The sequence below is a fragment of the Haemorhous mexicanus genome, chromosome Z (assembly GCF_027477595.1).
Source record: "Haemorhous mexicanus isolate bHaeMex1 chromosome Z, bHaeMex1.pri, whole genome shotgun sequence".
Taxonomy (NCBI): Eukaryota; Metazoa; Chordata; class Aves; order Passeriformes; family Fringillidae; genus Haemorhous; species Haemorhous mexicanus.
Genome location: NC_082381.1, coordinates 51,101,462 through 51,119,964, shown reverse-complemented (window position 1 = coordinate 51,119,964; position 18,503 = coordinate 51,101,462). Strand labels below are relative to the sequence as shown.

Here is an 18,503-nt window from a genome sequence, read left to right as displayed (position 1 = left end):
GTCACCAACCCACCTATATCCCTCGCTTGTATTCAAGGCAGTCTCTCCCCTTGAGCAATATTCACCAGGTTTTAAATAGTAGTTTTTAGTATTTAATCTAAATTTACTCATATGTCTTTGTTATTCTTTCCTGTATCCTCACTGGATTTTTTTTTCTCATTGGCCAGATTGTAAAATATCTTTGATTGTTTAAATACTGGTATGTAATGTTAAAAAAAAAATAAATAAAGAGAGAGAGAGAGAAAGAAAAAGAAAAAGGAGCTTTGAAAGTGCTTCACATAATATTATGCATTAGGTTTTTGCAACAGCCTGATAGCTGAAGGTCATGTCTGCATGACAGAACTCTTTCTCCTTGCCTGTCAGTTAAATTAGTTGCTAAATATGGTTTCAGGTACAAAACCCATCATTGTTAATGCATGTCTTTGTTAACTCAAGAATGAGATGTTCTGAATGCTTCCTTCCCATTTAGTAATTCTTTGTGGATACAATGGTATCTATTTGAGCAATACACATATAAATAATGTATAATTTTTGTAATGTGAATAGGAATGAATCATGATGCTACTGTTCTTATGAGAATACTAGAATGACATTCTGTATTATAATGGTGGATCCATGCTGCTCCCTATGTCTTGAAGTCACGGTGAGATTCTGTATTTGAAAAGCAGTCCCTTTATTTAAGCACATAAGTTTGACTTTCACCCTTCATTCTACAGGATCCTGCACACTGAGATGCTCACCCAGCAGAGTGATTACAATCTCTCCAGCCTCTGCTTATGTAAGCAGTGGTTTACTCCACAAGATGAACAGCTGATGTTGTTATGTCTAACATCTAGACCTCCAATTTGCTTTGGTGAATCTCAGCTTCAGATTCCTGCAAGAAGTTTCCATACTAATAGGGAGCTGTGACAATCACTAATAAATAATAAAATATATATTGGTTTTTGCAGTACAGCTGTACCTCCACTTTTCACACCTGTTCTCTTTATAGCTGAGAAGCCTCTAGGGTGTGTGGAGAAGGAAAATCCTTCAGGAACTCAGCATGTGAAATTCTACTGGGACAGTTGAGTATGTAAGTATATGTCTGCTGCTTTTCCTTTGGAAATTGTACAGAAAGAAGATAATCATTAAAATATACAAAAGCAACCCATCCATTGTAGCACCTGAACTCATTAAATCATTTGTTCAGCTTTATTTGTGATACAATAATAAATCAATTTAAAGGATAAAATACAAAATTATTTTAAGGCATCCTGGAATGGATTCATTCAGCTGAGAAAAATGTATTTAACACTCTTTTCAACACACTCTGAACCACACATCATGGGAAATGCTCAGTACTTGTCCTCAACATTACACATACACCTTGTGTTAATTTTGAAATTATTATTTTATCCCAGAGTCCTTCCTCCACCATTTTTACTCCCAGCTACATCAGCAAAGAAGTGCTATGAGGTAAACTGTCTGACTCACTGATCCTCATCAGGCTTTTGTAACCATCCACAGCAAGGCTGGACATATCAAGGTTGTGTTACCTTGAACTAATAATGCAACTAGGTAAAATAAAGTGGAGGGGGAGGGTCTGGGGAAACAAACTTCAGCAGGCAATGGCTGAGCATCACAACCAGTACCACTTATACCAGGCAAACTTAAAGATCAAGCTCTGAAACTGGAATTTCATCAGGACAGACATTTTTCTATACCAGAGGAAACTTACAAGTGACTTGATTAGAGTATTTGAACAATATACAGCATCTCTTGATCAGCTCTCCAAGATTATGTGTCATTTACATAACAGAAGCCTCTTGTGGTTTTTTTTTCCTCTTGCTTGATGAATCGCCAGTTTGCAGAAGTTTAGTTGTGCTTCTGTCTAGCTCTCTGTATGGCATACACACACACAGAGAAGCATTCAGCACAGTCAGAGCGTGTTGTGGGCAATACCTGGGCGAAGAAATCTCACACAAAGGAAACAGAACACAAAATTCCAATTTATGTCTTCAGAAATTAAGCACAATTGTTTCATTGTCTGCTGTACATGTAAGCAAGATAGGCAGATGGAATGTATGGGCATGAAACATGCCAAAGATGATTACTTTAGCTCCCTAACATCTAGATGACAATTCTATACAACTTCTCTTTGTTGTACATTCATGCTTAGGGTTGATTTGTTTTCAGAAATGCCCAAACATACAGAGCAAAGGCTGCAAAACAGTCAAACAGACAGCTTTTTTTTTTTTTTCATATGCCGATGATTTCACACATAGGCATTTCACAGATAGCTGGAGAGTGCTCCTCCTTTAACACTCCACCTATACCTTGTCAGGGAGCCGGGCAGCTGATGTGTTCATCCCAGTTCATGATTTTCAAACTGCTGCCCTTGATTCCCCAGTATTTTGAGCAACCTCGATCATGTACTAATCCCACAAAAGAAGTCTCCCTCATTTCTACCTTTAAATATCACCTGCTAAATCTGTTCTGGTTTTGCACTAGTCTTGCATTATCAGCTTTTCTCCAACAAAAATTGTGACAGGCACATGCAAGCACCAGTGTGAAGACTGAGTTTTTGATGAATGTACAGATTTGAGATTCCTGTGGTAAATGTGTTTTCAAAACCAAAGAGATAGTAACACTTACTGTAGTAACAAGGTATTTTTTTGTGGACTCTGCAGTAGTATATCTGTCATGCCAGACCTGCTGAGATAGGAAAAATCTGGGGCAGCATTTGAAAGCATTAATGACTTTAAATCCAGATTTTCTCAGTGCATCCTTGAAGGAAACACTACTGTGTAGGTGTCTTGTCTCATGGTATCTGACAGAGACAGAGTCTAACTGGAATAAGGAGCTAAGTGTTAGGATAACATCTTTTTTCAATCATCATCACTTTTTTCAAGTCTTATACTGTGCACGTCATGCAGATCTTACAGACATTCTTCATGTACAGTTTAGTCATGTTTAGCTAAAAAGAAAAAATATTTTCAGCAGCTAAGTATCCATCCATGGTTTGGGGATTAAACTCTATATCCAGCCTGCATTTCCCATGCCTTATCTGTAAAATGATAGATTAAACACTACTCAGCATTTATTTCTGAGGATAAGGTTATGACTGCCACCTTACTGTACCATGCCAAAGGAATTTGAACCCACGGGTGGCTTTGGCAGGCAACGAGCCAAGGCCACGTGTCAGCAAGCACACTTACTTCTAACACCTGACATCAGCAGGAAAGTGGTGTGGGAAGTTTGGTGGGTTAGAGCACCAAAATAAACCACCACAGGCACTACCCAGCCAATCTCTTCTACCCTTCACATGGGTTTCTCTAAAGCTGGTTCTCATGTATGGTGAATGCATGGAGCACCTGTTCAGAATCTACAAGTAAAATTACTTTACGCCTAACTGTTACAGAGGTGTAGGAAAGGATAATTAAAGGAACCAATGTCTGCAAAGTATTTGAGGAGCACTGAATGAAAGTCATTGTATAAATTTAAGTTCCCTTATAAAATGCTTTTTCTTTTGTACATATGTATACTTTGATTTCTTTGTTTCTATATTGACCGGAACTGTAGAGATTCCCTTAAAAAAGAAAAGGGAATAAATAGACATAAATACAGAACAGGAAATGCTACCTCATCCTGTCATCCATTACTTCATGAAACTTACTGATCTGTGCAAATATGTTTTTGTTGTATCATATATTACTGGTAGGTCTGATGAACTTTTATATTTCAAAACTGAGTGGCAGGAAATCTAATGCCAATTGCATAAGAGCTAATGCAAAGCTCATGGTTTTATCACAGCAAATGTTATAAGATTTATTATTACACATACATATCACAATACTGAGATGCCAGTCAAGTTCAAGGTTTATAGTACAATATACAGTACAAACAAGTCCTTCATGGTCCCTGTAAATTTCTTGAGGTAGCATGGGAATTACCAAGGACTTCCAGCAAGTGTTTTGTTGACTTCCCCTTTCAAGTGTGGATTTAGAATATCCTTTGGCCTGACTGAAGAAAATTTATGAAAAATGTAGTTACATATTTGATTTATTTTGTTTTTGTAGGAAACCAACTGTTTGAGCTCAGAATTAAAAAGTCAAAAAACCAAATTATTTAGTTGTGCTACTTCAGAACATATATATTTTTGCCCCACAGAATATGTTATACAATATGCAACAAAAAGGTATACTATTAGAAGTGATATTTTAACTAAACATAAGAAAATACACATCTACCTTACTGAAATGATACATTAACACAGTCTTTGTCAAAATGTTTTGACTTGGAGTAAACATTCTTTTCAGAAAAAAACAGTTCTGCCAAAAAGTTAAAATCAAGCATTTGCAGATTATTTTCTATTAAAGATACATACAATAACACAGAAACCAAATCTGCACGTGAGAATTATTATAATTCAAAGGAATGTAATTGCTATTTAGCCCTGATTTTGATTAGTGATTATTCTTGGGTCATTTGTCAAAGGCTTTCATGATCACAGTTCAGCTTCTGGGAAAATGATCCCTCCACCACAGATGTGTCTTCCTGTTTTCATCAACAATTTGCATTTTTCAGTAGAGAAGAACATGTGTTGGGGTATGTACATGGTGTGGTTACCTGATTAATAATCACATGAGTTGACAGGTGCTAGGTTAGCTCTAAGTCTCCTGGGAGATGAAAACACCCTTTTTTTTTAGCTTTTTCCTTTTTTTTTTTTTTTTCCCAGTGGAACTGACATAAATACCTAGAGAATAAAAGAGGCACTAATCATTCTGAGATGCTTCCAGAACAGTGATGCTGATAATTTTCTCTTAACTTTATTTATATGTGTCTTCCAAAATACAGCAATTAAATGATTTTTTGCAATTTTAAACAACATAGTGCTTTGTTTACTGATTGGAAGGCTAAGGAATTATTTTCCCACCTAGAAAAATTTACTCTTAGTTCAGCCCCACTTAGTTGAGTCTAGTTACTGTCCTAAAAGTACTGACTTGTGAGGCTAGAGGTCCTACCTTGTCAGCAGCTTTAGGCCTTTCTGAATCTGTGTTTTCTGTCTGCTTTCTGAGTGCTGCAAGACCTAATCACAAAATGCACTGGCACACCTGGAACAACTTTTCTAGGAGAAGTGCTTTGGGTTTACTAAAACTAAGTGGTTCTGTGACACTGATTGTCACCTTTCAATTGTGCTGTCATCGCTGATGGTTATGATGGATAGGGAAGCTCAATTTTTGGGAGCAGTAACTAGACTGCTTTGTGAGAAATTAAAATAGAGATGGAAAACCTATAAATCAGCAGAGGTTATCACACATAACCCAGGAAATTGCTTCTGTAGTCATGCTGAAAACAAATGCTGATCTCAAAAAGAAAACTATACACAGAAGAGGTAATAGCCAGCCTAAGTAATTTATGTTCTTTGCCATAATTGGGATCTTACATTGTTAGGAGAGACGTTTTACCTGGATGTAAGAAAATAATCTGACAATGATATTGAAAAGGTTTATCCTGAAACAATACACTTAATATGCCTCCTTGTCTGTTAACTTTGTGTAGAAAAGGCTTCATAGGTTCAGGAGCCAAGTGGCTAAATAGAGCTAAAAATCACTTGGCTTGCAGAAACAATGTAGCTTTCTTTTCCCTTAAGACTGCTGGGGGATAAACATACTTTGTAAATTTGATTCTTTGTAATATTTACTGAGAAACAGAACACTTGCTTTTCAACCCAACAAAATGTACGAGACACTTCGCATAGTAATCTGGCAGGCACAAATCATTCCTTTGAAAACACATTTGTGGTTACAAATCTTGCTCCCGAGCCTCTTTCACACTGAAATAATCACTATCACTCCTAATTTACAATGGTGTTAGTAATGAGCTAATCTCACTTTATTATTTTTGTTATATCACAGCAAATGAAAAAAATCACACTGGCTTGAAATCATGGAACTATGAAATCATGGAGATTCTGCCACCAAGTATTTTAGGGCTGGATTTCATCCAATGTTCTATTAAACCTGCAAGCATAAACCGCAATCACAGTTGCTGAATTATATTTGACAGCAATTTAGAATTATTTATTCCATTTACTACATGTACAGTCCAGTAATTCTCATGAACATCAATGAGCATTTTGAAGGCACAGCAATGGGAGTGGGTTTTCACCTGCACTAACTGTTCCCAGACTGCCAGATGAGTTCCACCAGGAACTGGCAAGCCCATTAAAAGTGGACTAAATCAGACAAAACCAGGTGAGTACTTCTTTGAAGAAACAGGAACGGTGCTTCTGTTGGCAAACCTCTTCTTTTGTACCTGTGTACACCACGGCAGGGATATGCCATTGTGGCTGACTTCACTCAAGTGGAGCATGACTCCTCCTCATGCATACAATGCGGTGACCTGTGCTGTTGCTGCTGCCACAAGAGATTCAAACACAACCCTGCGGTCACTGGGGCCTGGACAACAGAATTCAGGCATCCCAGACCTAGACAGATAGGTTGCAGTTGCAAGATTTCCACCTTCTAATAGGGCTATTTAATGAAAGAGGAAAGAGAAACATTTAAGCAATTAATTTTTCTGTTGTTCCTCTGCATCTTGGTAATCATCTCAGTTATTGTGTATTGATTCCAATGAGCACATGCTTTACTTAATCAATAGCAAAATTCCATCTCCTTCAGCTGAAGCAGGGTTGGTACGTAAAGAGTAATACTGAATTGCATGTTTGAGCACTGCTTGCAGTGCAAAGTACATACAAGGTACAAGAAATGTTACTCTTGTATGAGCTCAGGGTCTCCATAAAACATAGTAAAGAAGTTAAAAACCCCTGAAGAATCAAGCAGTGTTGGAGTGTTGGAAATTCCATGGATTGGCTACACTGGTTGTCCCTATTTTCAGCAAAGGAACAATCGCCAAAACCAAAATGAACTTTTGAACCTGTACCCCATGTTTGTTAAAAGCCTGGAGCTGTGTTGAAAATCTGACAGCATAAACTGTGCGAGTCATGACTTTGAAAACCTGTTAAACATGTAGAAGATGGGCTAAAGAAAAGGCAGAGCATCCATGCTCCTGCATCTTTGGCTATAAATGAAAGAGGGGTGCATAGTTCTTGATCTAAACTCTTTGCAGGTGGTCTTGGGTAACTTCACATCCAGCAATCCAAAAAAATACCCTCCCTTTAATTTACAGATGACTTCAGTGGAAGTGAAAAACATTTCTGACACTTGCACAAGGTCATGCTGTAACTCACTCAGAAAATATCAGGGATTCTGTACATCTTGACCTGTATCTGAAGGTGAGGCTCTTTCAAGTGCTAAATCAAGTAGGTGTGAAATCATATGAGTGCATTGAACTTCCTGTTACCTTTGATGAGCAATTCTCTCTCGAACACCTCCGAAGTTCAGATGGAACTTAAAAGTTGTTCAGTTACGTGACGTCATGTACTTTTCAAAGACTGAACAAAATGGATGAGAAGAAAATAGAGCTACTTGTCTCCAAAATGAAATCAGTACTCAACTTGGCATGCGATCAATTTACTACAGAAAACATAAAGTGCTGGGAAATCTGAGCCAGAGGAGCAACAGAAGCACATAAGATGACACGAAAACGCCAGATACAAGGTGCAACACCCTGTAGAGGGAGTAGACTGTATGCCGTATTTTGAAAAACGGTGATTATTGTGTCTTGGTGAGAGAATACCTGCAAACAGCACGTAAGCATTTGCTTTCTGAGGTGCCAGAGAACACTGCCAGTGGCTGAGGCTCCCTTCTCCGTGCGAGCCGGAAACATTCGGTGTGCCCGGGGTGGGCACGTGTGCCAGACAGACTACAGCTACCTTCCTGAGCTCGCCGCTGCTAGCGCGGGCCGGGGGCTCCGGACGGGGCGGGCGCTGCGGTGGGGACCTCTTTTTTGGTAGAGCAGGGTGCCAGCAGCGGGTGGGCGGAGGGCAGCAGCCGCCAGTCTCTCGGGGCTCGCCCTGCCCGAGGCGCGGAGCGGGCGGAGGCGCGGGCTGCGGGAGGGCGCGGCCGGCGGGCGCGCACACAATGGCCGTGCCGGGAGCCGCCCGCAGAGCCGCGCTGGGCGGGTCCCGCCGCCGCGGGCTCGCCGTGCCGGGCCGTGCCGTGCCGGGCCGTGCCGCGCCGAGAGGGGCGGGGTCGGGTGGGCGCACCTGGCCGAGGCGACCGGAGGCGGCGGCGGGGCAGGGGCGGGAGGCCGCGGCGAGGGGCTGAGGGCGGCGCAGCGGGCGGGCCGCTCCTCATTGGCCGCGCGGCCACACCGCGAGTGCCTGCGCGCCGGCCGGGAGCGGCCGCGGCGCTGTCGCCGCTTCCCAGGTCGCGGAGCGGCGGGAGGGCGAGCGGGTAAGCGGGTGGTGCCGCGGGAGAACCGGCGCCGTTAGCCCCGGCCCGGCGGCGCGGAGGGGATCCCCCGCCTCGCCCGGGGTCAGGTTGCGGAGATGTCCGGGGGGGCTCCTGCCGCAGGCCCGGCGGCACGTCCCGGTTGACAGGGCAACGGAGCCACTGAGGAATGCGGCGGGCGGGCGGCTGGGCTCCGGTGGCAGCCACGGCAGCTGGGCGGCTGCCGCTGCCGGGGAAGGGGCGGGGGCGCGGGGCGCCGCTTTCTTCTCCCGGCGCTCGGGCAGGGACAGGGGAGGCGCTATTCGTCCCGCGGGTGCCGCTTCCCTCGAGGGTGAGGAGGACGGGGAGAGCCGCGGGCGCCGGCAGGGACCGCGGGCAGGGGCGTTCACCTCCGCGCTCCTCCGCAGGGCGCGCAGCCGAGCGCGGGGCGGCTCCGGGGCCCGGGTGATGAGGGCGCCGAGCAGGGGCTGAAGCCGGCGGCGGGCGGCGACCATGACGGTGTTCCGGCAGGAGAACCTGGAGGAGCACTACGAGACGGGCGAGGACCTTGGCAGGTGGGTGCGGGCGGATGGAGCCGTGGCCTCCGAGCGCGGCGGGGCAAGGGGCGAGGGCAGGCTTACACCCCGTTGCCTTTCCGCCATGTCTCAGGTGCCCAAAGAGAGAAAAGCGAGTTGGATTTGAAGTTACCGCGCCTTTGCCTTTTTATCACGGGTCTGATGAGATTTTTGGACAGGGACAGTTCCTAAGTGGTACCTGCTCAGCTCGACGCCCTCCCGGGTGCTGTGCGGCTAGTAGGGGCGAACCTGCTGTCGGCGGCGCAGCTGTGGCTGTGCGAGGCTGGCTGCTGTTCGCCGGGCGGGGAACTGGAAACGGGCTGGGATTGAGGGAGGGAAGTTTGCATTGTTCATAGTGTGAAGGACTACGTTTGTATTGCGTGTTGGATTTTTCTTTGAGAACGTGATTAAAGAAGTGAGAGAAGCTCTGTATTCCGTCTGTTTCTGTGGTGAAGATGACTGTCTCGGCATCGCTACTGGAGCTGGAAGTCACATTAAGGGATGTGAGCAGAGCGCTGCAGATGCAGAGCTGCCTACTTGAACCTTGATTCTTGAATGCTGTGTAATTGTGACCCCCTCCGAGCTCACAATATTATGTCATGCCTTGTTTTTTCAGTGCTTTCCATCTTTTAATACAGTTAAAACACTGAATTGTGTTACATGAGAGCCTTTTTCATGTTCTTCCCCCCTTCTTTAAGGAGGAATCCAATGGCATTCTGGCAAACCAGTATGGCAGAATCTTTTTCTAGTGTTCATCCTAGTGATTTCAAAGCAGAGGATCAGCGTTCAGCTAGCACAGGGCGTTCGGTATACGTGGAGCAGGTGCCCCATGTCTGCCTCTGTGTACCTTTCCAGTGAAGCGTCCAGTCATAGCTAATGTTGTGAACAAGTTACTTGAATAGGCAGGAACTTAGAAATATTTAATGATCTCTTAAAAATAAATAAAAATAAGAATAAAACAAAAACCTCAAACAACAGCAACAAAAAACCAGCCAAAGTACCAAAAAAACCCAAAACCCAAACAACTCACCAACCAAGAAACCACCCAAATTATAAGAAAGTTAATTGAACTATATTTCTAGTAACCTTCATCCCATTTATATACAAGTTTGTTGATGTGACTTTGACAGTAAATATATACTTTTATTTCCACATAGTGTTCTGGGTTGACATTTTCATACATCTAGTGTAGCATTCTAGGACTGTGTTAGACTGTGAAGTAATATTACCTTACTGGATAACCTGATAGGAAGACGTATTTTCATGCTAAAGCATAAGTTTGGATTTTGTGATCTAAAAATTATTTTGGCTCCTAAGATTGCTCTATTTGATTTCCAGTTGTTTTGACAAGGATACACAGTGTTCCAAAATTCAGGTTTAGGTTTCCGGACTCTTAAAAATAAAACCATTGTTGTGCTTACAGATACTGATAAATTATTGACTTCATGGAAGACAATAAAGACACACATATTGTGGGGTTTTTAAGATTCTTCAGGGAGAAGACAATGTCAGTATTCAAATTTAGAAGGTGTTAAGGTTTATGTAATTTCTCCTGTATTTTTTTAAAGAGGAAGTATCAATGCAGTGTTTGGTGTCTGATACATATCTATGAAATAGAACAATTGGCCTTAGGCCAATTACATAAGAAGTGTTTAAATACATGTAGGTTTTTTTCCAAATAAATGTTCTTTGGAAGTCACAAGTCACATGCTCCAGAGCACAGCAGTGTAGAGCAGGCATTTAGGTTTTACAGTATGGGAAGTGCAAACACTGAAAATGTTAGGTAGTAAAAGAACAGCCAAACAAACTAGAACAACTGGCGGGTTTCAAACTGGCAGAGTGTTAGGTAATGGCATTCAGTTTTTAAGTGGTATATTCGTTTTATCATTTACCAACAGGGTATTACAACACTGGGGTTTTATCTATCCTAATGCTATAGAAGCTTGGCGTGCATTCTAAATCTATTATATTTTATGAATTTTAAAGAATATTACAATCTAGTCTAGTTTTCACTTGAAAAAGAGTAAAGAAATCTAAGATCCTCGTCAGTTTCATCTACATATATGAGAAAGTACCAGTGGATGGTAAAACATTGTGAAATGTTTGGCAGGGTTTTACTTTAAAAATGGAATATAGCCATTTAAAAGAGCCAAAGCTTTCACTTCAGTATCATTTTAAGAAATCTGGATTATTCCAGTGCAAAGTGTTGTCATAAAACCATGAGAGTAAACAAACCTCAGGATAATTGTTGTATGGTTTTTTTCAGTAGTGTTTTTAACTTCTTTTTGACCTTAAATTTCTAGGGTTGTACAGAGTACTTTTTTGGAAATCTGTCACTTTCCATTCCTCATTTACCCCTTAGCAGGTTTCTGACTGTTAGGTTTGCATATAAATGTAGTTATCCTGAGGCTCAAAACTCAAAAAACTGTGAATATTAAAAACACTTTTGACTTTAAAATTTCTTGTATTCATTTGGGAACCCAAATTGTGAATTAATACTTCAACTAAGCAGTGATGAAAGGTTCCATTTTGCAAAATCAACTGATTTTCCCCCTTCTCTTGGAAGAATGCTTTTATTTCCTTTTACTTAGCTGCAAGCATGAAGCAGAAAAGGTGAATAAATTAACAGGCGAGTTTTTATTGACAGACTTGTGTTTCAATGAAAAGATCCCTAAGTTCCTAGGCCAACCTGGCTTTTCAGAGAGCTCGGTGAATTTTAATTTTAATAATCGACACTGTTTTCCCTTGAAATTATTTAAGTCTTTGTTACATTATAATACTTCTGACGGTAACTAGAATAAAAAATCATTTAAATAAGAAAAGTGTCTTGAAGGAAGCAAATGGGCTGTGTAAATTGAATTTTTGATAGAAAGTAATAAAAGAGGTTTAAGTATTGCTTATCATAAGATCTAGCATTATTAGAAATAAGAAGAAGGGATGATGGTGTGCCTGGCTAAAAAAAAAAAAAAAAAAATTCTGTAGTTTTCTGGTATTTTACTGTGCTTTTGCAGAAAAAGCAATAAACAGTCATAGTCCTGTTACCAAAAAAGTTTGAGTTTTCTTCTAGTCTCTAGTTTGTTTTCACTTATGCCTGGGTAGAATAAGAAAAAAGAAATTTGCAATTGTGACTACTGGTAGAATCAACCTTATGTATTTTTCTTGCCCATACATGATTTCTCCTGACAAGTTCATGGCTGTTAAGGTTGGTTTATCTTAAGCTTTTATACCAATTCAGTCTTGGGAGACTTATGGATCTAATGCTATCTTCAGAACATATAAGAAGATTGCTCTTGATTAATGTATGGTGTATTGCATATACTTTTTTTTTTCTTCTTTTCCATCTTTCTTACAAATATGAAATTACACGTGTTACTTGTTCACATGAAGGCTACCTGCAGACATGTTAAGTAATCATCTGACTATGAAGTTTCAAGGGGTGGTAAACATTATCATGGAAGAGTTAACAAATTCACTAAAAGCAATTTTGTCATTTTAATTCTGCCTGCAGTTGCAGGTGGTGTGACTGCGCATTTTAAATACCCTGCTGCAGTGCTTTTACTTCAGTCTTCCCAAAAGTCGGGAATTCAGCAGTATTAAAAACCTCACTATGGTAAGCAAGCAAGTAAAGGCCTTCAAAGTACACTGACCCTTTCAAGGTATGTCTTTTACCTCCCATGACTGGCCTTGCTTGGGAATTCATACAGTATTGTGAGAAATGTGGTGTTGTTTAAATAACTTTAGGGAGAGCTATCCAAACTGTGTTATAAATACATACTGTGTTTGTCTGTGTGAGTTCCTGATCATATAGACAGCTCCTCCTTCCTTCACCCCAAACACCCACGTTTGGTATTTTTGGTTGTTTTATTTTCCTTCAAGCTTTCATGTGCTTTCTAAAAGAGATGCAGAGTGTTAGGGTAAAGTTTTGGAATTGAAGAATGGTATTTGCATTGCACTGTGGTTCACAATTTTTAGATTCTTGTTGATTCAGAAAGCAGGAAGAGGTATCTAACAGTTTTGAATGTCAGGCTTGTTTGGACCTGTTGGACTCACTAGGGAAACACTTGTAACTTGTCAGAGGAAAGCTACACTGAATTTTGCCAGTTTTGGAGATCCCTCTGACTCTGTTCAGTAACTCAGCAGTCAGGGATGCTAAGAGTAAAAGTAGCAACCTAACCCTGCTACCTAACATACCTAATGGTGTTATTAGTCGTGAGAGAGAAATGCCTAGGATAACATGCTGAAGATGTTGGTAAGAGAGAACAGAGAGCTATGCAAATATGTATTTGCATTCTGTTGGATGTTCTTCTACCTTTCAGAGTTGAGTGAAAAAATATTATTTTTTTATTTTTCCCTGGAAAATTATTTCCACTGTAAATAAGGGGTATGTAGGCTGAATGTAGAAATAGATATATATAGGCATGAATGTATGTGGTTTTGATTATTCAGATACTGGATTTTAGTAGCACTGCTTTTTACAGCTGCAGAGGCTGCCTGTCATCTACCCAAACACTGTAACTGCACTGCACTTCTTGCACTTCTGTATTCGGAGGAAAGTAAAAGCACTGAATAAAACCCCAAACAAACGAACCTGAACGGCAACCAGATTTTGACCTTCATGGCACTTTTCAGGCTTGACAATCTAAGTTAATTTTGCTAACTAGCCTATGTATTAAAATTGCCAGGCTCTGCTGTGAGATTTATAGGATGTGAAACACATCGTGACTATCACAAAGGGGATACTTCCTTTCAAAACTCTCACATTTAAAACCCATGACAGCCATCTTTAATAATCTTGTCGTGTAACATTTTTTCCTATGTATCAGAAAGTCACATGGGGGAGGAGAAGGACAAATGTAAAAATGGTTTCATAAGGCAAAAACTGTTTCGTGTGAGCTACAAACTTTTTAACTGTGGTACATTGAAATTTCCAGTTTCTATTTCTTTGCTCTTTGTTGCTATAAGAAAGAAAGTAACATTGCTCCATTAAAAGGCATGTGTTAACCTTCCTTTTCATGCAGCAGTAAAATGGTTAAACTGAAGAAGCAGAAGGTGCAGATCTCTGCGGTCCCATTTCCTGTTTTTTGTACAGGCGTGGTGATAAATACTGCAAGTGTAAAATTCACTGGTTTCATAACTACTTTATTCACATTTTAGTAGTACATGATAATTAATTAAATTGAGTGGACTATAGGAGTTTTTCAGGGAAAAGGACCTTAGAAGGAGCTCAAAATGTTGACGACAAAGTCCCTGATTGACCAGGAAACTTGGTTGATTGGTGTCTTTGTGTGCTCTCTCGTTTTTGTTTGAAGAATTGAATGTTGTGTAATTCAAATTACATCAAATAACCCTTTTTGTGCTGTTTGTGAGCCATGTACATGTTTTATCAGTTAACTCTTGGAGGAGAAGTTGGTTGTTCCATGCTTGTCTTTAAGTCCTGGCTTTGATGGTTGCATGGATACTGAAAAGGAAGGTTTCTTAACTGGAAAGCATAGTTGCATAAATTATGCATCTCAAGTCACTTTGCCTCCCAGACATGCCTCAAAATGTTTGCTTTTCAGAAATGCACAATAACCTGCAAGCTGCTGATTGTGCAGGCTGCAAGAGCTGTCACCATACAATGCCATTGGTGACAATTGCTGCCATATAAAGTGTGCTGAGAGGTTTTCTTCATGAAAAGCACAAGAAGTGCTGATGCTTTTTTGGGTATAACTTGGTCCTGCTTACTTTATTTCTTTCTCTGGGGAAGAATAATGTCTGCTTTGTATGTCCTTTAAAATACAGTGTAATAAAAACTAGAGCTTGCTGATTATTCTGTGCTTTCAGTTTAAATGCGCAAATCTTTGTAAATCTAAACTCATAGGAAGAAGATAAAAATGCTTGTCTGATTTTTCTTCTAGCCAGGCTCAGTGAGGCATGACCAGTACCAGAGCAGGCGTGTTAGGGGTATGCTGAAACTCCAATATATCCTTCCAGCTTTCCACATTAGTCCTTCTGTGTTGTGGGAATTTTTAGGTGTTTGGTTTTTTTCCTCCCCATTTTCCCTCTTTACAGATGTTGCGTATGTCATTTGCTCTGCTGGAATTATGTGTGCTGAACAGAAGTTGGCCCCTTTAGCCTAGGAAGGGGAGGCTGACACCACTGTTTCATGAGAGCTTTGTTCAAAGCTCAGGCTGCAGTGTTGGTGGTTGAAAGGATCGGTATCTCTTTCCTCTGCTGCGTTTCTCTGTAGGTTGTTTTGTTTCAGGGTTGTTATGGTTTTTTTGGTTTTTTTTTTAATGTAGTGCAGCTGTCAAAGGGGAAAAGTACCTACCTTATATCTAATTTATGGCAGGTGTACACTCTCAGATCAGCTGAAAGCACTGTGAAATCTCAGCCTGCATGGAGTTGCAATTGCCTCCATAAATCTACTTCAAGTTAAATATGCAGGAGGGAGGGAGATAAAGAGTCACGTTACCACAAAAGACGAAGAGCATAAACTGACAACAAGGAAGTATAAATGGGAAATTAGGAGAACTATGGGGGGTGCAATAGTAATTGAAGTGATCTTCACAAATGCTTGTTGCAGTTAGTCAGAGGTATTCAAAGCTCTGCCAGTTTTAGGAGGAGTTTGTGTGTTTCTGTTTTTTGTGAGACCCTGGCTTAATGTCCAGTTGTCTTTCTGCTTTTAACTGGCTCAGCTAGAAAACCTGTGCAACTTGTTGATACAATTTTATATTCTGAAGAAATGATGCCAGTTAATGCAGTGGCTCAGCAGCTTGTGTCCTGGATGGTAGTGGCTTTGAAGGAGCTCTGTCTCAAATAAAACTGTTTCTCAAACTGTTTTGTCCCCCTTGCTCGAAGATAGATGACACAAAGGAGGATTATCCACTAAACAGCGTTCATTGGCTTGCCGTGCAGTATAATAGGTCATACTTAACTGTGATGAGTAAGTGGCCTAGATGGGTGAAGCTGAGAAAAGTGTAGACAAAGCCTAAAGATCTTCAGGCATTTATTTTTTTATTGCTTGTCTACCTTATTCAGTCAATTTTGGCATAATGCGAAATTTTGCAGAACTGGATACAAAGGCCAGTGCCAGGGAGTCTAATACAGGTGATGTTGCTAAACTCTGAGATCTTGTCTAGGATGTGGTAAAGGAAGAGTGGAGCCTGCACATTTTGGTCAGCTGTCGGGTGACATTTCTATTGGTTTTGGTACAGTTATCGAACAGACTAATGACAGAGATGGATTGTAGGGGCAGGAATCTCTCCATATCCTTGTAAGCCTTAGTATGTGCTCCTTCACATGTTGCTTGCAGGTCTTGTCCCTCCATCTCAAAGAGATTGCTCTGTCCTCTTCTAAAGTGAATAAGAGATACTAAGCTAAGGTGGTGAAGCTGTGAGATGAAGCTGCTTGAGAAAGAAGATTTAAGACTTCAGTACGTTTAGCCTTGTACCACTATGCTTGGAGTGGTATGAGATTATTAATACACTGCAAAAATTAAAATGGTTGGTGAAACAAACTTTAGAAACTATATTTACATTTGCAATTTTCACAGATGGTTCTGCAGGCTGGAATTGAAAGGCTTCCTGCCTCAAGGAAAATGACCTTATGGGACCTGTTGAAATGAGACCAGTATGAACAGGGAATCTAAATTGTATAAAGATAGAGCTTGTAAAATTAAAAGAAAGAATTGCATGATATTGGAAAAGGAGAAGGCTGATAAGGATGCAGTCATTGATGATATTTTGGATCAGTTTAAACACTGTCTTTCAAAGTTTCCAGGCATATTATAGTCCTTGAGGATGTTGTCGTGTTCTATTAAAAGTGTGGTGTTGTTGGCATGCTGGGATTTTGTGGGGTTTTTTTGGTTGTGGCACACGTTGAGGTTGGAGGGAATATTTTGTAATAGGTGCTTTTCACTCAGTCCCAGAACAACTTACATGGTTTACAGCAGTGCTGTAAGGCACTACAGTGAGTAATACACATGGTGGCCTGCAGCCTTACTCTCTTGAGAAGTTTAATTTCCTTCCCCTTATTCCTTCCTGTTTGTGCAAGCTGATGTGCCATACCATTTCTGCTTCCAGAGGCAGTGGTGCTGAGGAGGAAGCATTGCTGCATGGCTGACCATGCAGGTGCCTTGATCACCAGCAGCAGGGACCCTGGTGTGCCACTCTTCTAGAGCAAATCTCCCCCAGTGCCATCTGCTTGCAGGTGCAAGTCTCTGTTATGAAGCTCAGATAGTCTTGCAGGTATTTACCAGAAAGAAAAATACCTTACTGGGCGGTCATGAGCTTAAGGGGATCTGTGTGATTTTCATTGTGTGAATTATAACTGTTTTTACATACTGATTGAAATTACAGTTTGAGATTTTTTTTTTTTTTTCCTGACTTATACAGAGGAGTGAGGTTTTGGAAAGGATAAAACTTACTTGGGGCAGTAGCATTAGTCTGTGCACTTCTTGCCTAAACAGGAGTCTAAGAGCCTGTAACTGAACTGATATAGTGGAAATGTTTTATTTCCACTATGTCTTTATTTGTGAGCTATTAATGGTATGCTTCTAAGTTTTCACGAGTTACTTGGAGTCCTGCTTTCTGCCTGGTATGTAAATTGGCTTCTGGACTATTGTACATTTCCTCAGTCTTCTCTCAAGTGTCAGTGGTTGTTTTAGCTTTGATATACTGGCTGGGTGTGCCTGTAGAGGTATACACTTATAGTAGCTGCTTTCGTGCCAGTGGAACTGATAGCAGAGGAACATTTTCCCCGGATCACAGTCTGTTGGACTGGTGCTCTGAAGTTGTTAACACTTATGGGACAGAGAAAGGATGTTCATTTTCTGGAAACTGGTGACTTTTAACTGTCTTGTGCTTATAGAGAAGTGGTGTGGAGAGTCATCTCTCTTACTCTTTCTGTTTGCTGAAGTTTTTAGAGAAGAGAATTGAACTTCACTGCTGATAGGGTATTTTGTAATCCTGTATTTCTAAAGGAGACTGAGAAAGCGAATGCATAAAGCTTCAAATCATGGGTATCCTTTGTGATGTCTGTTATCTGGCACTTTGCCTATCTATGCAGGTATAACTGAATGCAGCTAAATTCTGTGCTAACTGATAATGTTTTATTCTGCCATAGTTTACAATTAAGCTATTCTGCCATGTTAAGTCATTCTGTCAGGTTTAGTGGGTGACAAGGTGTAGGGTTTTCCCCCTTGTGTTGGTTTAGCTCAGCCTGGTTTTTGTTAGTGGAGGGGCCACAGAGGTGGCTGCTGTGAGAAGCTGCTGGAAGCTTCCAGCAGAGCCAATCCCTGACGGCTCTGAAGATGGACATGCTTCTGGCCAAAACCAGGTCAATTGGAGATGGTGGTAACACCTCTGTGATTACATATTTAAGAAGAAAACCAAAACAAAGTCACAGAGTTTTTGCTCCTAGTCAGAGAAGAGGAGGAGGTGAGAAATGTGAGGGAAACAAGATGGAGACACCAAGGTCAGTGGAGAAGGAGGGACAGGAGGTGCTCCAGGCACCAGAGCTGAGATTCCTCTGCAGGCCATGGTCAGACCATGGGGAAGCAGCTGTGCCTCTGCAGCCCATGGGGATCCGTGGGGATGCAGAGATCCACCTGCAGCCTATGGGGATCCACAGG

The 18,503-nt window shown here is 41.2% G+C and overlaps 1 protein-coding gene and 1 long non-coding RNA gene across 4 annotated transcripts in view; one reads left to right on the top strand and one right to left on the bottom strand.

Annotated features, from left to right (window-relative positions):
* Positions 1 to 1,177: 1,177 nt before the first annotated feature.
* Positions 1,178 to 9,216, bottom strand: LOC132322387 (uncharacterized). Its single transcript, XR_009485111.1, has 2 exons — positions 9,090 to 9,216; positions 1,178 to 1,878 (listed from the first exon to the last, which is right to left on the bottom strand). It is a non-coding gene; the product is annotated as an uncharacterized LOC132322387 (long non-coding RNA).
* Positions 8,247 to 18,503, top strand: part of DAPK1 (death associated protein kinase 1) — an 86,399-nt gene continuing 76,142 nt past the window's right edge. For 2 of the 3 annotated variants that reach the window (XM_059836797.1, XM_059836795.1), the window contains exons 1-2: positions 8,247 to 8,339; positions 8,744 to 8,890. In XM_059836797.1, the coding sequence (XP_059692780.1) occupies positions 8,829 to 8,890 (62 nt within the window). In that variant the 5' untranslated portion in view covers positions 8,247 to 8,339; positions 8,744 to 8,828. Of the gene's footprint in view, positions 8,340 to 8,697; positions 8,891 to 18,503 lie in introns of those variants that run through there. The other variant, XM_059836796.1, reaches the window with a different exon arrangement.